The following is a 20,921-nucleotide window of genomic DNA, read 5'->3' as shown; positions in this document are numbered from 1 at the left end:
CTAGGTTAAAGCAGTGCCCCCATTATCCACAACACACTTCTAACATACTTGTTGGTGTTGACAGAGGGCTGCATGATGGCACTGTGGTTAGCACTGCTGCCTCACGGCACCAAGGACGCGGGTTCGATCCCGGCCCTCAATGTTAGTTTGGAGTTTGCACATTCTCCCCATGTCTGCGCAGGTCTCGGGCAGCACAATGGCTAGCACTGCAGCCTTAGGGTGCTGAGGTCCCAGATTCGATCTCGGCTCTGGGTCACTGTCCTTGTGGAGTTTGCAAATTCTCCTCGTGTTTGTGTGGGTTTCGCCCCCACAACCCAAAAAGATGTGCAGGATAGGTGGATTGGCCACTCTTTTGCGGTCCACCAACAAAACAGAAGAAAGGAAAACAAACTGAGGGACAAAGCAAAAAAGGGCCACTCCTGTTAGGGGCACTAAAGATCGACGGAAACTTAAAAACATCAAATAAGACTGCAGTTAAAGGGGGTCAATAAAGCACCCCAACCCCTGCGGTGCCCACCGGGCACAGACTGCCTCGGTGGTGCCCGTGAACACCACATGCTCCCTTTCCAGGGACACCTGATCGCGAATGTAGCTGCGGAAGAAGGGCAGACAGTCTGGCCGGACGACCCCCTTGGCTGCCCGCTGTCTGGATCTATAAATGGTGCGCTTCGCCAGGCCAGGTTCACAAGGAGGTCCTCCGCCTTCCCCGCCCCTCTCAGCAGCCACGATGAAGGGTCAACATTACACACAACTGTGGAGAGCATTGAACCAAAACCAATCCTGCCCATCACCTGATGCTTCCTAGTCACTGCCGCAGGAAACACTGAACAGCATCAAGAGAAGAAATACACGACAATTTTCCCAGCCCCCTTCTCCAGGAGAATAATCCTAACTACGACACAACTACTGCTGCTCCGATGGAATTAAAAGTACTTTTACATGGCTCACGCTACCAGAGTTGAACACAGACAATTACAGGTGCGCAAGGGCATTTGGACCCATTTTAAATTAGTTAAACGAAACAGATTTTAAAAGTCCCACCTGAGTTTCTTAAATGAGTTCATAGTTTTGATCTCCACTAAGCTACATAGAAGTCTTTCCCATCTATGGAGTGCCCAATCTATGAAGAACCTTTTGATAAATAATCATAGAACTTAGAACACACAGAATAGAGAGCCCTCCATCTGTGCCAACTCTTTGAAAGAGCTATGCAGCTCGACCCACTACCCGATTTTCAGATCTGTGCAATATCCAGGGACTCCTTAATGATCCTAATCCAATTTACAATTACTTTATATCAATCTATTTAGCATCACGCTTTGAGGCCAAGTGTGTTGATCTTTAGTGTATATTTTGAAAAGCTCAGAATGTATTTTTAAGTTTAAAAAAGGTAATTTCCTTGTGGAACAGCTTCCTGAATTAATTTGCGTTAGTTCTCTCAGTTTAGTGAACTTGTCGGTTTAAAGTTTGTTGACATGCTGCTGGATTCTTGGGCCGCACCCTTCGCAATATCACCAAGGATGGGATGGGGACCATGAGAAGGCCATTGATCTTGGGTGGAAATTTCCGGTCACCAGGCAGGCACGGCTGAAGAATCCCACCATGGTCCTGGGTTATTTCCGGCACCCAGACCATGTTAAACTTGAATTCTCCTAAAGCTCTTGTACAGCAGACAGTGCTCCAAGTTCTATTGTGTGTTCATCTTCTGGGCATTAATAAGTACATAGGAAATAGAAGCAGGAGGAGGCCATTCAGCCCATCAAGCCTGCTCTTCCATACATTATCATGGCTGATCACGTTCAATAGCCTGATCCCACCTTCCCCCCCCATATCCCTTGATCCCTTTAACCCCAAGAGCTTTATCTAATTCCTTCTGGAAAGTACACACTGTTTTGGCCTCAACTACTTTGTGGTAGTGAATTCCACAGATTCACCACTCTTCAGGTTCAGAAATTTCTCCTCACCTCAGTCCGAAAAGGTTTACGCCTTATCCTCAAACTATGACCCCTAGTTCTGGACTCCCCCACAATTGAAAACATTCTTTTTGAATCTACCCTGTCTAATCCTCTTAAAATTTTGTAAGTTTCTATGCGATCCCCTCTCACTCTTCAAAACGGCAGTGAATATAATCCTAACCGACTTGGTCTCTCCTCATATGACAGCCCCGCCATCCCAGGAATTGGCCTGGTAAACCTTTGTTGCACTCCTTCCATAGCAAGAACATCCTTCCTTAGATAAGGACACCAAAACTGTGCATAATACTCCCAGGTGTATCCTCACCAATGCCCCATACAATTGCAGTGAAACAGTCCTATTCCTCTACTCAAATCCTCTCGCTATGAAGGCCAACACACCATTTGCCTTCTTTACTGCCCACTGTACCTCCGTGCTTACTTTCAGTGACTGATGCACGATGACACCAAGGTCTCACCGATTGTCCACCTCTCAATTTACACCATTCAAATAATAATCTGCCGTCCTATTTTTGCTCCCGAAGCGGATAACCTCACATTTATACTGCGTCTGCCATCGAAATGTTCTTTGTAGATAATTAACCTAAATCCTTCACGCAAATCACGACAAGTGATATTTTTAGGAGCAAGGTGCCAAACACGTGGAAATATATCACAATTAAACGGTGGAGAAATACATACCTGTAGCTTGTTTGCCCAGTGGCATTTTTGGTCCCCACTCATTGACACACACAGGCTCCCATTCAAGCCATAGACTCAGAAGTCTACAGCATAGACGAGATCCTTTAGCCCATCACGTCTGCCCCAGTCAAAAACAATCACCTCACCCCATTGCTTCGCGGCCTTTTGAGCGTGAGGTCAGGGGTGCGAGTCTCCGACCCCCCCACCGGGTCAGAGAATCGCCGGGGGCTGGCATGAATCCCGCCCCCGCCATGTCCCGAATTCTCCGCCACCAGAGATTCGATGGGGGCGGGAATCGCGCCGGGCCGGTCGGTGGAAATCGCGCCGGTCGGCGGGCCCACCCCCGGCGATTCTCTGGTCGGCGATGGGCCGAAGTCGCGCCGCTGTCAACCCACGCCAGCCGGCGTGGATTGAACCACCTTTCGAACGGCGGGACAAGGAGGTGCGGGCGGGCTCCGGGGTTGGCACGGGGCGATCTGGCCCCGGGGGGTGCCCCCACGGTGGCCTGGCCCGCGATCGGGACCACCGAGCCGCGGGCGGGCCTGTGCCGTGGGGGCACTCTTTTCCTTCCGCCTTCGGATTGGTCTTCAGGGGTTGTTTAGCACACTGGGCTAAATCGCTGGCTTTTAAAGCAGACCAAGGCAGGCCAACAGCACGGTTCAATTCCGTACCAGCCTCCCCGAACAGGCGCCGGAATGTGGCGACTAGGGGCTTTTCACAGTAACTTCATTTGAAGCCTACTTGTGACAATAAGCAAATTTCATTTATTTCATTTCACTATGGCGGAGGCGAAGAGACCCCCTCCACTGCGCATGCGTGGGGATGCAGTGAGCGGCCGCTGACGCTCCCGCGCTTGCGTCGCACGGCAAAGTCATTTCCGCACCAGCTGGCAGGGCGGAAATCAGTCCGGCGCAGGCCTAGCCCCTCAAGGTGAGGGCTCGGCCCCTCAAGATGCGGAGAATTCCGCACCTTTGGGGCGGCGCGATGCCGGACTGATTCGCGCCGTTTTTGGCACTGGTTGGCGGACATTGCGCCGATCGCGGAGAATTCCGCCCCAGGTGTAATGCCAGGATCTGGTATGTCTCTCTTGTGGGGACCATGAATTAGATTCAATTTGAAAGCAGGCAAGGAACTAGATTAGGGGTTTGCCCCTGTCCACATTCTTGAGCTCTGGCTTTGTAACTCTGATAAAGTAATAAAAAATAAAATCACCAAAGTATTCTAATTCCATTTTCCATCACCTGTCCCATATCCTTGTATGTCTAGGTATCGCAAGTGCACATCACCTGAATATTTCTTCAATGTCATGAGGGTGTGTGCTGCTACCACCCTTTCAGGCAGTGGGTTCCAGACCTCCAACACCCTCTGGATGAAAATGTTTTTCCTCACAGCCCCTCACCTTAAATGTTTGCACCCTGGTCATTGATCCTTCCACCAAGAGGGAAAAGCTTATTTCGGTCTACTCTATCTATGCCCCTCAATTTTAGAGATATCAATCGTGGCCCCCCTCAGTATCCTCTGCTCCAAGGCATCCCAGTCTATCCAATCTCTCTTCATAGCTAAAACTCCCCTTTGCACCCTTCTTTCCCCCCTTAAAAAACTTGTTAAGCAACTTGGATTTTTCCTTTCTTTTACCTGCCAGTATCCATTGATTTTTGCTTTTTACTCTCCTAATTCAAATTCCCTCTTGCACATTCTCTACTGTTTTGAGCCCTCGATATTTGCCACAAGCCTCCCTTCTTCTCCTTATCCAATGCTATATATCCCTCCATCCCAGATTTGTTGATCCCACCTTTTTTCTTGATTGGAGGCCCTATACTCTCCCTATTTCCATGTTGAATGTGTCCCACTGTTCTGTCACAGATTTACCTAAAAGTGTCTGCTCCCAGTCCACTCTGGCCAAATCATATCTAATCTTGTAAAAATCGGCCTCCCCCCAGTATGGAACTTTGATTCCAGGCCCACCCTAGTCTTTTTCCATAACAATCTTGAATCTAACGGAGTTATTATCGCAGTCTGCAAAATGCTCCCCCCGCCGATACGTGAACCCCACTTGCCCAGCATCATTACCTAAAATTAAGTCCAGGACCACCCCTTTCTTGTCGCATCTTCTATCGCAGCTAGCTTAAAAAGTTCTCCCAGATGCATTTTAAGAATTTCACTCCTTCTAAACCTTTCACACTGTGACTACTCCAGTTAATGTCAGGGCGGCACAGTTGCACAGTGTTTAGCACTGTTGCTTCACAGCACCAGGGACCCGGGATCGATTCCCGGCTTGGGTCACTGTCTGTGCGGAGTCTGCACGTTCTACCTGTGACTGCATGGGTTTCCTCCCACATGTCCCAAAATAAGTGCTCTGGTAGGCAAATTGGACATTCTGAATTCCCCCTCCGTGAACCCGAACAGGCTCCAGAGCGTGGCGACTAAATGTAAGCCTACTTGTGACACTAACAAAGATTAATAATAATAATATTGGGGAAGTTGAAATCCCCCACTGTCACTACCCTATTACTTTTACACGTCTCTGAAATGTGCCTACATATCTGCCCTTCTATTTCTTTTGGACTGTTAGGGGGTCTATAAAACACTCCCAGCAATGTGATTGCTCCATTTTGATTTTTAAGTTCTACCCATATGGCTTCATTTGAACATCTTCCCAAGGTGTCGTTCCTCTTTACTGCTGCACTTTATCCACTAAAGAAACCCTCCTTTTTCACCTCCTTCCCGGTCTCGTCTGAAGATCCTATATCCTGGAATATTGAGCTGCCAATCCTGCTCTTCTCCCAACCATATCTCAGTGACAGAAACAACATCATACCCCCATGTTTTAATTTGTGCCCTCAACTCATCTGCCTTGTTCTTCAAACTCCTTGTCTTAAATTAAATGGCATTCAATCTTGCCAAACTCCTTTGTGACTTAACTGGTCTGGAAATTCTACACCTTCCTGAATCACTTGATGTCTCTTCTCATTTTGTCTGTTCATCTTTCCCTACTGCACCTTCTCACAGGATCCCAGGCCCTTGCCAAGTAATGTCTTCATTTAAAAATTCTCATTCTTGTTTTCAATTTCCTCCACTACATTACCCTTCGCTATATCGATAATCTTCTCCAACCCCACAACACCCCAATATATCTGCGCTCGTCTAATTCTGGCCTCTTGTGCATACTTCCAATTACAATTGCTCCACCCCAAATCTTCAGTAGCCTAGGCCCCAAGCTCTGGAATCCATCCCTACAACTCACTGCCCGTCTTTCCTTCTTGAAAACACTCCTAAAACATACCTTGTTGGTCATCTGACTTATGTAACTCAGTATGATAATTTGCCTTGTGATGCTCCTGTAAAATGCCTTGGGATATTTCATTATGTTGAAGATCCTATATAAATACAAGTTGCTTTCAGGTGACCCAGTGCTTTAGCACTGCTGCCTCACGGCACCGAGGACCCGGTTCGATCCCGGCCCCGGGTGACAGCCTGTGTGGAATTTTCATATCCTCCCAGTGTCTACATGGGTTTCACCCCCACTACCCAAAGATGTGCAGGGTAGGTGGATTGTCCACGCTAAATTGCGACTTAATTGGAAAGAAAGAATTGGGCACTTTAAATTTTAATAAAAGTCTTTTAAAAACAAATACAAGTTGCTTTTGGCTATATAGAATACAATTCTCATCCAATAGTGTTGCACACCCTCATCGGCCGCACACCCTCATCGGCCTTTACAGAGTTTTTAAAGCTGCAAAATCCTCGACTTGTTTGCATACTTCCATTGCTTTGAGAGGCAAGGCACCAGATCAAGACCTTTGGGAAAATTAGTTTAAAAATGGAAGTGGATTTCTACAAACATTATTAAGCTCTTAACCAACTTGTCAAACAATCCTGGTGTGAGCAACCTCTCACTTGTTCGTTTCCACTTGCGAGACACAGAACCATTCAATATCAGTGTTGCAACATCGACCAGGGAACTACCTAAAGAGCCACTGATATCAGCAAGATTTCTGGGTAGTCCAAGTTGACTCGGTTTCTCCCTTCTAGTGGGAAGAACTGCACCCTAGAATACTGTGCATCAGCACATCACAAACAGAATTCAATCCAATAGAAATTTGTCCTGAATACAGCCCATGTCTGTTGCACTACCATTATCCAGGCACTGCAATGCTGAACTCACTTACTCCCATCCAACTAACTCACCAAGAACTCATACCTGCACAGAACATTCAAATGGAAAGTTCTTTAGAATGGAGATTGGAAAGATTACATAAGAATGTGAAGCGCAGAAACTGATCATTCCACCTAACTGGTCCATGCTCCATGTGAACCTCCTCCCAACTCCTTTTCACTCTGTTCTGTCAGCAGACTCCTCTATTCCTTTCGCTCTTATACTTATCTAGCTTTCCCTAAAATGTATCTATACTATTTGTTCTCAGTACTCCTGTGGCAGCAGGTTCCACATACCCCTTCTCTACATCTACTCTTATTAAGCTTCTTCAGAATCTAAAAGATCTACAAAGAACAAAGAAATGTACAGCACAGGAACAGGCCCTTCGGCCCTCCAAGCCCGTGCCGACCATACTGCCCGACTAAACTACAATCTTCTACACTTTCTGGGTCCGTATCCTTCTATTCCCATCCTATTCATATATTTGTCAAGATGCCCCTTAAATGTCCCTATCGTCCCTGCTTCCACTACCTCCTCCGGTAGTGAGTTCCAGGCACCCACTACCCTCTGCGTAAAAAAACTTGCCTTGTACATCTACTCTAAACCTTGCCCCTCTCACCTTAAACCTATGCCCCCTAGTAATTGACCCCTCTACCCTGGGGAAAAGTCTCTGACTATCCACTCTGTCTATGCCCCTCATAATTTTGTATACCTCTATCAGGTCTCCCCTCAACCTCCTTCGTTCCAGTGAGAACAAACCGAGTTTATTCAATCGCTCCTCATAGCTTATGCCCTCCATACCAGGCAACATTCTGGTAAATCTCTTCTGCACCCTCTCTAAAGCCTCCACATCCTTCTGGTAGTGTGGCGACCAGAATTGAACACTATACTCCAAGTGTGGCCTAACTAAGGTTCTATACAGCTGCAACATGACTTGCCAATTCTTATACTCAATGCCCCGGCCAATGAAGGCAAGCATGCCGTATGCCTTCTTGACTACCTTCTCCACCTGTGTAGCCCCTTTCAGTGATCTGTGGACCTGTACTCCTAGATCTCTTTGACTTTCAATACTCTTGAGGGTTCTACCATTCACTGTATATTCCCTACCTGCATTAGCCCTTCCAAAATGCATTACCTCACATTTGTCCAGGTTAAACTCCATCTGCCATCTCTCCGCCCAAGTCTCCAGACAATCTAAATCCTGCTGTATCCTCAGACAGTCCTCATCGCTATCCGCAATTCCACCAACCTTTGTGTCGTCTACAAACTTACTAATCAGACCAGTTACATTTTCCTCCAAATCATTTATATATACTACAAAGAGCAAAGGTCCCAGCACTGATCCCTGTGGAACACCACTGGTCACAGCCCTCCAATGAGAAAAGCATCCCTCCATTGCTACCCTCTGCCTTCTATGGCCTAGCCAGTTCTGTATCCACCTTGCCAGTTCACCCCTGATCCCGTGTGACTTCACCTTTTGTACTAGTCTACCATGAGGGACCTTGTCAAAGGCCTTACTGAAGTCCATATAGACAACATCTACTGCCCTACCTGCATCAATCATCTGAGTGACCTCCTCGAAAAACTCTATCAAGTTAGTGAGACACGACCTCCCCTTCACAAAACCGTGCTGCCTCTCACTAATACGTCCATTTGCTTCCAAATGGGAGTAGATCCTGTCTCGAAGAATTCTCTCCAGTAATTTCCCTACCACTGAAGTAAGGCTCACCGGCCTGTAGTTCCCGGGATTATCCCTGCCACCCTTCTTAAACAGAGGAACAACATTGGCTATTCTCCAGTCCTCCGGGACATCCCCTGAAGACAGCGAGGATCCAAAGATTTCTGTCAAGGCCTCAGCAATTTCCTCTCCAGCCTCCTTCAGTATTCTGGGGTAGATCCCATCCGGCCCTGGGGACTTATCTACCTTAATATTTTTTAAGACACCCAACACCTCGTCTTTTTGGATCACAATGTGACCCAGGCTATCTACACCCCCTTCTCCAGACTCAACATCTACCAATTCCTTCTCTTTGGTGAATACTGATGCAAAGTATTCATTTAGTACCTCGCCCATTTCCTCTGGCTCCACACATAGATTCCCTTGCCTATCCTTCAGTGGGCCAACCCTTTCCCTGGCTACCCTCTTGCTTTTTATGTACGTGTAAAAAGCCTTGGGATTTTCCTTAACCCTATTTGCCAATGACTTTTCATGACCCCTTCTAGCCCTCCTGACTCCTTGCTTAAGTTCCTTCCTACTTTCCTTATATGCCACACAGGCTTAGTCTGTTCCCAGCCTTTTAGCCCTGACAAATGCCTCCTTTTTCTTTTTGACGAGGCCTACAATATCACTCGTCATCCAAGGTTCCCGAAAATTGCCGTATTTATCTTTCTTCCTCACAGGAACATGCTTGTCCTGTATTCCTTTCAACTGACACTTGAAAGCCTCCCACATGTCAGATGTTGATTTGCCCTCAAACATCCGCCCCCAATCTATGTTTATCAGAACATCCCTCACCCTTCATTTCCTAGAAAGAAAAGCACGCCCAACTGGTTTAATCTTTCATGACAACTATAACCTCTCGGTTCTGGTACCATGCTTTACAGTGGTATTAAATAGATCCAATAGATCACCTGGATGCTCTTTTATGCAGATGTGCATTACAGAACACTTTTTTAAAACCCAGCGATGCCAACATCAAGCAGTGCAAGCTAAACACAGTCTTGCACCTCTTCTTTAATACTCTCCCAAGTCACAATGGCAATCGCCTCCCAAGTCACAATATCTCAAAAGTGGCAGCCTAATTGTTTCCAGAAAACCATGCGCGACTTGAAAGCTGCTGCGGAAATACAAAATCCTTCAAGCTCATGCAGTAAAATTGAGAGAGGCTTGTCTGCATGGGTTTCACCCCTACAACCCAAAGATGTGCAGGTTAGGTGGATTAGGCACACTAAATTGGCCCTTAATTGGAAAAAGTAAATAAATAATTGGATACTCTAAAAAACATTTTTTTTTTTTTTTTTTAAATTGAGAGGCTTGACATTAGGTGCTTGATCAAGACGACTAAAGAAACACTTCAGCTGGGAACACAGTGCACATATACACTCCCTCACTGAGATTCATTCTCTTACCTGGAATGACGATATCCCCCAAGCCGAGCATTGCAAAGTTATTGGCTGCAAGTCCTTTCTCGAGAATATCTTGAGGGAAAACCACTAAAACAAAAAGGATTAAAATCAGAGAGAGAAAATAACAAAAACATTTCCATCAAACTTTCAGTTCAGGTTACAGCACAGGAAAGAGAGGACAAGGAGATAGAAATAATCATACTTTCAAATAGAAATAAAATAGACCTGCATTTATATATCCCTTTTTGCAACCACTGGATGTCTCAAAGTGCTTACCCGACAATTAAGCACTTTTGAAGTGAAGTTACTGTTGTCGCAAACATGGTAACCGACCCGCAAGCAGTAATGCAATATTGACCAGATAACATATGTGGTGTTGATTGAGGAATTCATGAACATCAGAGATAACGCCCGCGCTCTTCTTTGAAAATAGTACCATGTAATGTTTTACATTCGCCTGAACACACAAATGTGGCCTTGGTTTAATGTCTCGCCTGAACTATAGAATTTACATAGAATTTACATAGAATTTACAGTGCAGAAGGAGGCCATTCGGCCCATCGAGTCTGCACCGGCTCTTGGAAAGAGCACCCTACCCAAGCCCACACCTCCACCCTATCCCCATAACCCAGTAACCCCACCCAACACTAAGGGCAATTTTGGACACTAAGGACAATTTAACATGGCCAATCCACCTAACCTGCACATCTTTGGACTGTGGGAGGAAACCGGAGCACCCGGAGGAAACCCACGCACACACGGGGAGGACGTGCAGACTCCGCACAGACAGTGACCCAAGCCGGGAATCGAACCTGGGACCCTGGAGCTGTGAAGCAATTGTGCTATCCACTATGCTACCGTGCTGCCCCGAACTATGGAGCAACTAATTGTGTAACACTCCCTCAGTACGGCACTGGAATGTCAGCCTCGAGTTTTGTGCTCTGCAGTGGGACTGGGACGCAGAAACTGGTTACTCCAAAGCGGGACTGCAACCAACTAAGCCATGGATGACACGGAGAGGGAAACTTAAGTTTCCCCAATGGCTATTCAGTAACCCTGCCAGAAAATGTACTTATGCAGATGATTCTCTCCTCCACCCCCATTACAAACAAATAGTCTGCCAACATTCACCGCTGAGACTTAACCAAGAAGAATTGCCACTTTAGGCGAGTTAATGGAGGGCTACTGGCGCCTGCGGATAGCACCCAAACCACAAGTCAGTGTCTTTAGTTGTGCCAGTGAGAAATATGGTTGCATTGTGGAGGGGGGAGGGATAGAAACTCAACTGAAAAGGAACAAACTTTCATAATGTGTTCTGTACACTCCTGTGCCAGAATGTATAAACACAGAGCAGCTGGGGTGTCCTGCGGCCTACAAGAGGAACGTTTACTTTTGTACCTCTCATTCCAATTCATGCTGTGCACAGTGATACTGCCCAACCACAGGCCATCTGGAATCCAACCACCAGCCAGAGCAATAACATGCATTTTGCTGACGGTTTCTAATTCTGCCCTCCAACAGCTGTATTGGTAAGCAGCAGGATACCAGCTCAGCCAAACTGATCGAAAACAAAATTGGTTTATAAACTCCCCTCCCCTTTGAGGAAGTAGGAGACAGGGGTTTCTAATATACAAGAGCCAGTTTTCATAATTATATATATATTTTAAAAGCTTGGAATATACCAAATGCAAAAAGAAAACAAAATTGAAACCCAAAGTTTTTACTATTCTTATACATTCCTACCTACATCCCCACAGAGAAACCACAAAGGATTAAGAATGCAATATAACTGCCTCCGGGCCCAGGTATGAATTGTAAGCACATATAATAGATTATAGAAGTACATTTAGAAACCAGCCCTACAACCTGACAATTCCAATTCCCTTATCCGTTCCTTTAATTCTCTCTTGAATGTTTAATTGTAAAATGCAAGGCCACCTTAAAAAAAAAGAATGTGTCAACAAAGACTGGATTAAAAATTCACATCCCTTTTCAAAGCACTCCCATAGCCATGTCCCTTCCTAATCCCCTCGGTCATCTCTCCCAGGTCCACAATCTCCAGGATATCTGTATTCCTCTAATTCTGGTCTCTTAAGCATTCCCGATATGGGCAGCACAGTGGTTAGTATTGTTGCTTCACAGCTCCAGGGTCCCAGGTTCGATTCCCGGCTTCGGTTACTGTGTGTGTGTGTGTGTGTGTGTGTGTGTGTGTGTGTGTGTGTGTGTGTGTGTGTGTGTGGAGTCTGCATGTTCTCAGTGTCTGCGTGGGTTTCCTCCAGGTGCTCCGGTTTGCTCCCACAAGTCCCGAAAGAAGTGCTGTTTGGTGAATTGGACATTCTGGATTCTCCCTCGTGTACCTGAACAGGCGCCGGAATGTGGCGACGAGGGGATTTTCACAGCAACAACATTGCAGTGTTAATGTAAGCCTACTTATGACAATAATAAAGATTATTGTAATTGCTCCACCACTGGTGACCATGCCTTTAACTCCAATCTCTACAATTTCTTCCAGTTGTCTTGCCACCTCAATTTCATCATTCAAGACACACTTATTTAACCAAACCTTTGGTCATCTGACCTGAAATCCTATGCGGCTCAGTGTCATTTTTGTCTTAAAATGCCCTGCAAGTCTCATTCAGTTTAAGGTGGTGCATAGGGCTCGTATTATGGTGGCGAGGATGAGCAAGTAGGCTCTTTGCAGGGGTAGAGGATGCGTATGGGCAGTGGGCGGGTGGGGAGGGCGCGAATCACCTCCACATGGTCTGGGCATGTCCGAGATTGAGGGGGGTTCTGGCAGGGATTCTCAGACGTGATGTCCGAGGTGCTGGGTGTGGAGGCTGGGTGCGCGAGGCAGGGTTGGCATCAGGGGAACAGGTGGGGTGTGGTTGTTTATGGTTTACTGAATTGATTGGTTGTTCTGATTGTTTTTGTATGTGTGAGCTGCAGCAGCAAGACCGCTCGTCCTGCATCACAAGTGGGGCTCTCACCAGCTGCTGAGTTCCAATCCAAGAGGCAGAAGTCGCTTCACCAACACCACCTCACACAATGGAATGTATTTATTGTGCAACAAGGTGGCTTCAATTCAACCTACTTACTCACAACGGCGGCATTTATTGGAGTCCTTGCAAAATTCCTGCCAACAGGTTGGGACAAATTAGATTGGTTTGGTTTAGAAGAGTACAGCAGGACAGCAAGTGCAAATTTGAAACCCTGGAAATGATGCATCCGGAAGGTATGGAATTGAAACAAACTCTAGCGTTGCACTCTAGCGTTGCACAGCTCCCTCTACAGGATGTATGTTGTACAGCAGAAATAATTTTACTCTGGAAATCCAAGCAGAAACCACCTTGGAAAGTATACATTAGTGTTGCATTCACGGCCACTATGGACTCTCGGCGGTGGTTCGGGCACTATGGGACTCTCGGCGGTGGTTCGGGCACTATGGGACTCTCGCCGGTGGTTCGGGCACTATGGGACTCTCGCCGGTGGTTCGGGCACTATGGGACTCTCGCCGGTGGTTCGGGCACTATGGGACTCTCGCCGGTGGTTCGGGCACTATGGACTCTCGGCGGTGATTCAGACACTATGGACTCTCGGCAGTGGTTCAGGCACTATGGGACTCTCGGCAGTGGTTCGGCACTATGGACTCTCGGCGGTGGTTCGGGCACTATGGACTCTCGGCGGTGGTTCAGGCACTATGGGACTCTCGGCGGTGGTTCGGGCACTATGGACTCTTGGCGGTGGTTCGGCACTATGGACTCTTGGCGGTGATTCAGACACTATGGACTCTCGGCGGTGGTTCAGGCACTATGGGACTCTCGGCGGTGGTTCGGGCACTATGGACTCTTGGCGGTGGTTCGGGCACTATGGACTCTCGGCGGTGGTTCAGGCACTATGGGACTCTCGGCGGTGGTTCGGGCACTATGGACTCTTGGCGGTGGTTCGGCACTATGGACTCTCGGCGGTGGTTCAGGCACTGTGGGACTCTCGGCGGTGGTTCGGGCACTATGGACTCTTGGCGGTGGTTCGGGCACTATGGACTCTCGGCGGTGATTCGGGCACTATGGACTCTCGGCGGTGATTCGGGCACTATGGGTCTCTTGGCGGTGGTTCGGGCACTATGGACGATCAGCAGTGGTTCGGGCACTAAGTAAAAATTGCCAGTAGTTGTTGTGTGGCAAGTGCCTGATTTGATTCTATCCTTTTCACTGTTCAACACCATGACACAGTCACTCAGAAGCAATAGTCAATGTTCACAAATGGCTGTTCTTGGCTGGAGTCTGAAATTTGTATTTAACTGATCGATTAATGGAGCAAAATGCAATTGCTTAGGGTAGGGAAGAGGATTGAAGGGAACAACATCAATTTCATTGTTGGCACTAAAATGCTGGATGCCATGCTCCACCCTTGTTAAATGAGACGAGGGACGATATTGGTATCAATAAGTCAAAAAAAGTTATCCCATGATCCTACGAATGAATAAAAGAAAATACGATTGCGGAACCCTCCAATGTGTTGTGTGCCACATATGATAAATGGGATATGATTCAAAACAAACAAATCTCGGAGCTAGGTGACAAGTAGATGAGGCACCTTGGGCAGATATGATACCTCACGGCCTGGTATATCCCTCAACTATTGCACTTTGCCCTCAAAATCAAACAGCATCCTGACTTGTAACAACATGTCCACTTCATTACTGCTGGCTCAAAATCCTGGAACTCTCTCCCTAGTGAGAGTACCTTCGCCACACAGCCTAGTGGCAGCTCACTATCATCATCTCCAGGGCAATTAGGGAAGGACAACAACTGCTCACCTTCTTGCCAGTAGATCCTAGGAATAAAAACAAAATCGCTCCAGGCCATTCTTCATTTGTTAATGTATATTATGAGGCCTAGCAAATATCACATGGATAAACCTGATCTTATTCTCACGAGATAAAACATGTGCACTTTCCACATAGAGTTATTAGCTAGCAATCCGTAGGAGTGACTTTGTTGCTCTTTACTTTGCCCCCGAATATCCACGGGTTGGGGGGCAATGAGCCCATAGCACAGCTAACTCAGCATGGTCCAAGGATTGGAACTAGCTTTGTCGGCCTTTATGGTCTCTACCGTAGGACAGACTGCAGCCTCAATTTTGCAGTCCTTGTTCTCTTCTTCCAAAGAATGGGAGACGGTATTCATCTCGCATTTTGGTATTAGCCATCATTAAGAATGCCGAACAATCTGAGCACTCAAAATGGCCACAATAGCCAGCCATCCCATTGGATACGGGTTTGCTGGATAATTCATTGGGTACTTGACAAAAAAACAACTGTACCAACACAGAGAAGGAATAAAAATTGGCAAATTTCTCTCCCAGTGATCTCATATATACAGTCAATTAGCAGTTAAAAGAAATAGATGGGAGGTTACACTGGTTTATCAGACAGAAACTCGTATCAGACTGAAGAATAAACAACCAAACCAAAAAGCTAATCTTTTGGATGCAGCTCCCACTGGTTAAGGATTGTTGCCAGAAGTACTTACATTTAATTGGTGCTTCAAACGACTTGGCAACAGTAACCATGACATTCGTGCCAAACACCTAGAAGAGAATAAATACTGCACTAATATGGGCAACGGGTGTAACAGAATTTGAATAAAAAGAACCCCCAAGGACCAAGTTATTACAGTTCTTGCTGCTAATTCTCAACAATTAAACCATGGCAAAACGAAGAATGATTAACCTTGTGATTCAAACGGTTCCATTCCCATTTTTGTCAAAATAAATAGTAAACATTGTAATGTGGAACACGCATCTTTAATATGCAATTATCTAATAAGATGCAACTCTAAAATAATACGGTTGACATAAAAGTCTTGTTTCAAGTTTGTTTTGTACAGCAGTGATCACCACTCCTGGAAGCAGTACAAGCATTGTTCAAAACATGCGCCCATATGCAACCCAGGGGTGCAATAATAGCACTCCCATTGTGATCGGAACTGGATATGCATTTTTTTTTTTTGCATAAGACATCACTCATTTATTTATAGAACATTCTCAAAGGCAGACTCAGAAAGCACTTGGTAACCAAGGCCAGATATGAATTGTTGTAAGAGCTGGATAAGACCGACCCATCAAGTGTGCTACGGTACAAGGGAGAGTGGGGTGACAATACCGTTTAGTAAGAGAATGACCAGCAACGAATATGGTGATGGACCCGGGGGACGCTGTGTAATGGTCAGCGTTATCCTGGAAGGGGTACTAGTGAATATATAAGCCCCTAACTGGGATGACACAGAACAAAGACCAGTACACCACAGGAATAGGCCCTTCAAGCCTGCGCCGACAATGATCCCAGTCTAAACTAAAACTTCTGAACTTCTGGGGTCTGTATCCCTTTATTCCAATCCTATTTGTGTATTTGTCAAGATGCCTCTTCGTCGCCATCGTATCTGCTTCCAACCAACTAACCAACTCCCCTGCCAGCAGGTTCCAGGCACTCACCAACCTCTGCGTAAAAAAAAAATAAATAAAAACTTGCCTCGCACATCTCGTCTAAACTTTGCCCCTCGCACCTTAAACCTAGCCCTTTAGTAATGGACTTTTCCATCCTAGGAAAAAGCATCTGAGCATCCACTATGTCCATGCCACTCATAATTTTGTAAACTTCTATCAGGTCGGCGCTCAACCTCCGTCATTCCAGTGAAAACAATCCGAGTTAATCCACCTCTCCTCATAGCTAATACCCTCCAAATTACGCAACATCTTGGTAAACCTCTTTTATACTCTCCAAAGCCTCCACATCCCTCTGGTAGTGTGGCGACCAGAAGTGTATGCAATATTTCAAGTGTGGCCTAACTACGGTTCCGTACAGCTGCAGCAAGACTTGCCAATTTTTATACACAATGCCTCGACCGACTTCATCAATAAACCATGGCAGAAATCCCCGACCAAGACTTCCACCGACTCATCATGGAGGGAGATTTGAACAGTGTACAGGGCCCAAGGACGGACAAATCCAGCCCCATATCGGCAATGGCAAGGGAACTGAACGCCTTCACGAAGCAGATTGGGGATGGGGGTGTACCAGTAGTGGTTCAAACACCCGAGGGAGAAGGAGTTCTCCTTCTTCTCCCAAGTTCACCAAGTATATTCCCATATCAACTTCTTTGTAGTGGGTAAATTGGTGCTTCTTGGGGTAGTAGGAGCGGAATGCTCAACAATAGTAATCTCCGGCCACACACCACACTCGGTGGATGTGAGGCTGGAGACGGCCAGCAGCACCCCCCCCCCCCTAACACCAAATGGAGGCTGGACACAGCCCTCCTCGCCGACAAGGCATCCTGCAAGAGAATGTCACAAGCCATCGACAGATAGATATCCTGCATTCAGGAGAAAGTCTCACCCTCCACATTCTAGGAGGCAATGAAGGCAGTGATTAGGGGAGAGGGAAATAATAGCATGCAGGGAGCTCAGGGACATGAAGGTGAGTGCAGCTAGGTAATAGCTAATCGACTCCACATTGGAGGCGGATCGGCGATACTCCACAGCCCCGACCGTGAATCTACTGGCAGAGAGGAAAAAGCTACCATAGGAATTTGACCTGCTCGCTACTGGGAAAGCAGTGCACCAACTCCACCAGACACTGGGGAACTTTTGTGAACACTGAGATAAGGCCAGCCACTTGCTGACTCACCAGCTGAGAAAGCAGGCAGCCATGAGGGAGATAGCAAAGGTGAAGGACAAGAACGGTAAGCTAGTCACAGAGCCAGATAAGATCAATGAGGCCTTTGCAACCCGGAGGGGGACTCAAAAAGATTTTTATTTTTATAAATTTAGAGTACCCAATTCTTTTTTTCCACAATTAAGGGGCAATTTAGCGTGGCCAATCCACCTACCCTGCACATCTTTGGATTGTGGGGGTGAAACCCACGCAGACACTGGGAGAATGTGCGACCTCCACACAGACAGTGACCCAGGGCCGGAATTCGAACCCGGGTCCTCAGTGCCATTAGACAGCAGTGCTAACCACTGCGCCACCGTGTCGCCTTGGGGACTCAAAAATGAGGTGGTTTCTCGACGGGCTGGACATGCCAGCTGTGGGGGACAAAAATAGGCAGGGTCTGGAAGCACTACAACTGGGGGAAGTCATGGAGAGCATCAACTCCACGCAGTCGGGGAATGCACCTGGTGCAGACAGATTCCCGGTTAAAATATTCGCAGCAGGGCAGCATGGGCAACCTGCTCACAAGTAGGTTTACATTAACACTGCAATGAAGTTACTGTGAAAAGCCCCCAGTCGCCACATTACAGTGCCCGTTCGGGTACTCAGAGGGAGAATTCAGAATGTCCAGATTACCCAACAGCACGTCTTTCGGGACTTGTGGAAGGAAACCGGAGCACCCAGAGGAAACCCACGCCAGGAGAACGTGCAGACTCCGCACACAGTGACCCATGCTGAGAATTGAACCTGGAACCCTGGCGCTGTAAAGCAACAGTGCCAACCACTGTGCTACCGTGGTGCCCATTGGGAATACGGCTGATCTGTGGCCGAACTCCATATATCTACCCTTGGCCCCATATCCCTTAATATCTTTGCTAAACAAAAAAGGAGGCCATTCGGCTCATCGAATCTGCATCGACCCCCAAAAGGCACCTTACCTGGGCCCACTCCCCCGTAACCCCACCTAACCTTCACATCTTTAGATCACAGCTCCAGGGACCCGGGTTCAATTCCAGCCTCGAATAACTGTGTGAAGTTTGCACTTTCTCCCTGTACCTGTGTGGGTTTCCTCCAGGTGCTCCGGTTTCCTCCCACAGTCGAAAGATATGCATTGGCCATGCTAAATTACCTTTCCAAAAGGTTTGGTGGGGTTACTGGATAAGGTGGTGGTCTTAAGGTGCTCTTTCCAAGGGCTGATGTAGACTCGATGGGGCGAATGGCTATTTTCTGCACTGTAAATTCGATGATTCACTGAAATATATAAGTTTCTCAGGAGGTTTAACAAGGGTTTTGAGAAAATGCTTACCTTGGGAAACAATCTAGGGATATGGCTTCAATGTAAGGGCCTCCTATTTGATAGGGGGATGAGGGTGAATATCTTCTCGCAGAAGGTTATTTGTCTTCAGAATTTTCAACCTCAGGACAATGGAACCTGGGTCATTAATGATGAGACTGATTTAGACAGACTTTTGATATACAAAAGAGTCAAGGGTTATGAGAATGCGCAGGAAAATAAAGGCCACAATCAGAAAAGTGAGGGTGGCACGGTGGCGCAGTGGTTAGCACTTCATGGCAGCAGGGGCCCAGGTCCGATCCTGGCCCCGGATCACTGTGTGGAGTTTACACATTCTCTCCCTGTCTGCGTGGGTCTCACCCCCACAACCCAAAGACGTGCAAGGTAGGTGGATTGGCCACGCTAAATTGCCGCTTAATTGGGAAAAAAATAATTGGGTACTCAAGTCAGAAAAGCAACAATCTTTCTGAATGGTGGAGTAGACTCAACGAGTCAAGTGACCTACACGCTGCATTTTTTTTTTTTTAAAAACACCAATTTTTCACAAAAAAATTTAAGACTAGAGAGCACCTATATTACATGCAACCTCCTGTCAATTGAATTATGAACTAAAAAGGTGAGTGAATCTCTGCTGCCTGTAATGAAGTATTATTCAAGCACCACAGGAAAGCAAATGAAGTTTGATATGGGGAATAGAAATGTTACATGGACACAATTGGGTGCTATCACCAGCTGAAGTTTAAAGCCTCGCCAAATCTTTTTCTACTGGAGTTTTTCTCACCTCATGTCTCGGGGTATTTCATACTAATCAATAGAAATAAATTACCATAACTTGTCAACATCATTGCAGTATCATGCACCCACCAGGGAGGTAGAAAGCAAACTAGAATAACTTTGATCTCTTATCTAGTAATTCCCAGCCAAAAGGTAGAGTCTGGAAAACGACTACTTATTGGCCTTCAACATGTAAATATAGTTCCAGTGTAAACTGCTAGGACGCTTTGTTTTTCAAAGACAGGAGAGAATCGATCATTACTCTTTCTGAAAACCTGCATATAATTCTGAAGCAGGCTGCTTGCTTTTGGACAGAAGGAGATGCAGGAAAATCCAAATGGGCAAAACAAAAAAAAAAAAAAGGAAAACCACTTACCCAGAATACATCGTAGATAAAAAGTCCGCCAAGCAGAATGCAGCCTGTACTGACATTGTTGAGGTGCAGGAGCTCAACGCCATTGAGAGCAAATGCTAATCCAAACAGATTGTTGGCAATCCAATGCTGCAATGCAACAGGAATGCAGTATTAAACAAACACACTGTTAACCACAACTGGTACATGCACAAAAGATCAGCTTCTCTATTGCTGCCTTCTATTTTAAATTATATTCTAACTGGAGTACCAAGGCACGGGTAATGTTCCATTAACACCCTCGTATCAACAGGACGCTGCCAATGCTTCAGCAGTCAGGTTATATTCAAACATATCAAATGAAACTTGAACAATTACAGTTACATATTTACTGCATCCTATGGCATCAATATACTGTTGATATGCTGAGCATACCATATGACAGTGGTTTTGAAGAAAGTGGAAAAGCCCACTACTTTTGGCAAATTCAAGCTAGCTGTGCCTACATACATTATTCAACAGCACATCTACAGCCTGACGTGGCGAGTGTAAATAGGTATAAAAAGTTCCAAGTCACGCACTGCATCTCAATGTCTTTATCCACTAAAACTTCTGGGCTGTGTTTTGGATCAAGATGTCAGACTGTAGCCGTACATCACTTCCATCTGTAAAGACTGTGCAACTACAGCAGAATGAGATTAATCTTCACACAAATCCTTTAAACAAACATTGTGCTATCAAGCAAATTCAACATGAAACGGATGTACAATTGGAGCACTCAATTAACAATTAATATCAGATCCGGATTTTCTTTTTGCTATTTTATTCCCATTTTTCGTTGAAGCCCAGCGCTG

At 46.3% G+C, this 20,921-nt stretch overlaps 1 protein-coding gene across 3 annotated transcripts in view; it reads right to left on the bottom strand.

Annotated features, from left to right (window-relative positions):
- The window catches only part of hm13 (histocompatibility (minor) 13), a 173,612-nt gene that overhangs the window by 134,942 nt on the left and 17,749 nt on the right, over window positions 1–20,921 (bottom strand). For all 3 annotated transcript variants that reach the window (XR_011948814.1, XM_072515201.1, XM_072515202.1), the window contains exons 6-8: window positions 20,092–20,217; window positions 15,468–15,525; window positions 9,940–10,023 (exon numbers count right to left, since the gene is read on the bottom strand). Coding sequence is in view for 2 of the 3 variants with exons in the window: in XM_072515201.1 (XP_072371302.1) it covers window positions 9,940–10,023; window positions 15,468–15,525; window positions 20,092–20,217 (268 nt within the window). In the remaining variant the exon portion in view is untranslated. The remainder of the gene's footprint in view (window positions 1–9,939; window positions 10,024–15,467; window positions 15,526–20,091; window positions 20,218–20,921) is intronic.

The sequence above is a fragment of the Scyliorhinus torazame genome, chromosome 8, assembly GCF_047496885.1.
Source record: "Scyliorhinus torazame isolate Kashiwa2021f chromosome 8, sScyTor2.1, whole genome shotgun sequence".
Taxonomy (NCBI): domain Eukaryota; kingdom Metazoa; phylum Chordata; class Chondrichthyes; order Carcharhiniformes; family Scyliorhinidae; genus Scyliorhinus; species Scyliorhinus torazame.
This window is presented reverse-complemented; position numbering and strand designations above follow the sequence as displayed.